This window comes from Paracoccidioides brasiliensis, assembly GCF_000150735.1.
Source record: "Paracoccidioides brasiliensis Pb18 unplaced genomic scaffold supercont2.3, whole genome shotgun sequence".
Taxonomy (NCBI): Eukaryota; Fungi; Ascomycota; class Eurotiomycetes; order Onygenales; family Ajellomycetaceae; genus Paracoccidioides; species Paracoccidioides brasiliensis.
In genome coordinates, this window is record NW_011371360.1 from 1,001,174 (window position 1) to 1,003,246 (window position 2,073).

Here is a 2,073-nt window from a genome sequence, read left to right on the forward strand (position 1 = left end):
ACAACAGACAGCAAAAAGGGCGGACCCAACGCTGCCGCGTCCCTCGTCGACAAGTACGGCAAATGCCAGGAGATCGTGGGCCGCGGTGCCTTTGGAATCGTCCGGATCTCCCATAAGGTCGATCCGCGAGACTCCCAAGACCGAACAGCTCTATGCCGTCAAGGAATTCCGCCGCAGACCACAGGAGACTGCAAAACGGTATCAGAAACGCCTCACGTCTGAATTCTGTATTTCTTCCCGCCCTCCGCACACCCGAATATCATCCACACGCTAGACCTCATGCAGGACTCTAAGGGCGACTACTGCGAAGTCATGGAATACTGCGCTGGCGGCGACCTGTACACACTCGTGCTGGCAGCGGGCAAACTCGAAGTCGGCGAGGCAGATTGCTACTTCAAGCAACTCATGCGTGGCGTCGAGTACATGCACGAAATGGGCGTGGCGCACCGCGACCTGAAGCCCGAGAATTTACTCTTGACCACACACGGTGCGTTGAAGATTACGGACTTTGGCAATGGCGAGTGTTTCCGTATGGCCTGGGAGAAGGAGGCGCACATGACGGCTGGACTGTGTGGGTCGGCACCATATATTGCGCCAGAGGAGTACGTGGATAAGGAGTTTGATCCGCGCGCGGTGGATGTGTGGGCTACAGGTGTTATATATATGGCTATGAGGACTGGGAGGCACTTGTGGCGTGTCGCGCAGAGGGAGGAGGATGAGTTTTATGACCGGTATTTGGAGGGGAGGAAGGATGAGGATGGGTATGCGCCTATCGAGACGCTGCATCGGGTATGTCTTTTGATCACCACTTATTCCTTATTTCAAGACGTTATTGTTGACTAGTTTTTTTTTTCTTTCTTTTCTTCTTGTCTTGCAGGCACGCTGTCGAAATGTGATCTACTCAATACTCGATCCAAATCCCACCCGCCGCATAACGGCGTCTCAGGTCCTGAAATCTGAATGGGTTCGTGAGATACGAATATGCAAGGCGGGAGAGGAGGGATTTTAAAATTGACGACCATTAATGTCTAATGACACAAAAAGCGAGGAATCCCCCTTTTTCGCCCCCTTTCCCCCCCTCCCCTTCTCTCTTCTGATTTTGAATTGAGATTACGAATATTGCCCTTCTCATCACAAAATTCAAACGCACAAACACATAGATATGATTCACCCTCGTTTCTCAGGAGTGCTTCATCCTCCTCCACTCAATGCCAACACCTCCCCTTCGTCCTCCGGGGACGTCTCTAGCAAAACGTATACCTCCCTCGAAAGAAGAAGGAAATCTCTTAAAAAGAACCCCCCAAAGAAAGCATCATGACATGGATGAATTGTTAATTAATTAAATTCTTCTTATTATTATACAAGCATCTCTCTTTCCTTTTTATTTTATTCTTATTATTAAAACGTTGCTTTTTTAAAACTCTCATAGAACGGAGAGGTCTACTGCTTGCTTTCTCTCTCTTTTTTTCTCTACGTTCCTTTTACATATTTCATTCACTTTTTCATTTCCTTGATTTCACTATACACTGTAATGCTTATAACTTGTTTGGTTTGTTGATGATGTTATATTTTTACGCTTTATGCTTACGGTTTTTGGCTTGTTATATGTATATGTTTTGTTTATACATTTTGGTCAACTCATTTCTACCCTCTTCTGTAATGAATAATGTCAGTCAACTTCTTTGCATTGTTACGCTATGCAAATGAAATGAATAGAGTTTTTTTTTTTTTTTTGGTTGAATACTGTGATAATGAAGTAAATTTCATTTTCTGATACATCTCCTGGCGGCTTTTCTCTTTTTCTCTCTTCTTGTTCTCCCTTCTTTCTTGAAGCTTTTTCAGATGGTGATTCTCCACCACCACTCTACATAATTATACTATAACCGCATATTTCTTGTTCCTGTTGCCCTCTCTTGTACATTTCTGTTTTTATGTTTGTTTGCCATTCGCTTTGTGATTAGGACAGATGGCAAGCAGGCATGTATCTTGCACCAACCTTTCTCCCATTACCCCCCCCCCCCCCCCGGTTTTAAGAGAATTTAAGGGGGGGAAAAGGAAACTCCCCCTTTTTTT

At 45.2% G+C, this 2,073-nt stretch overlaps 1 protein-coding gene across 1 annotated transcript in view; it reads left to right on the plus strand.

The window, feature by feature from the left end:
- PADG_11474 (HAL protein kinase) overlaps positions 1-1,009 on the plus strand; it is a gene marked incomplete at both ends in the record, with an annotated part of 1,662 nt that extends 653 nt beyond the window's left edge. The window contains 3 exons of the mRNA XM_010760640.1: positions 8-227; positions 275-789; positions 878-1,009. Coding sequence (XP_010758942.1) covers positions 8-227; positions 275-789; positions 878-1,009 — 867 coding nt within the window. The remainder of the gene's footprint in view (positions 1-7; positions 228-274; positions 790-877) is intronic.
- Positions 1,010-2,073: the final 1,064 nt, after the last annotated feature.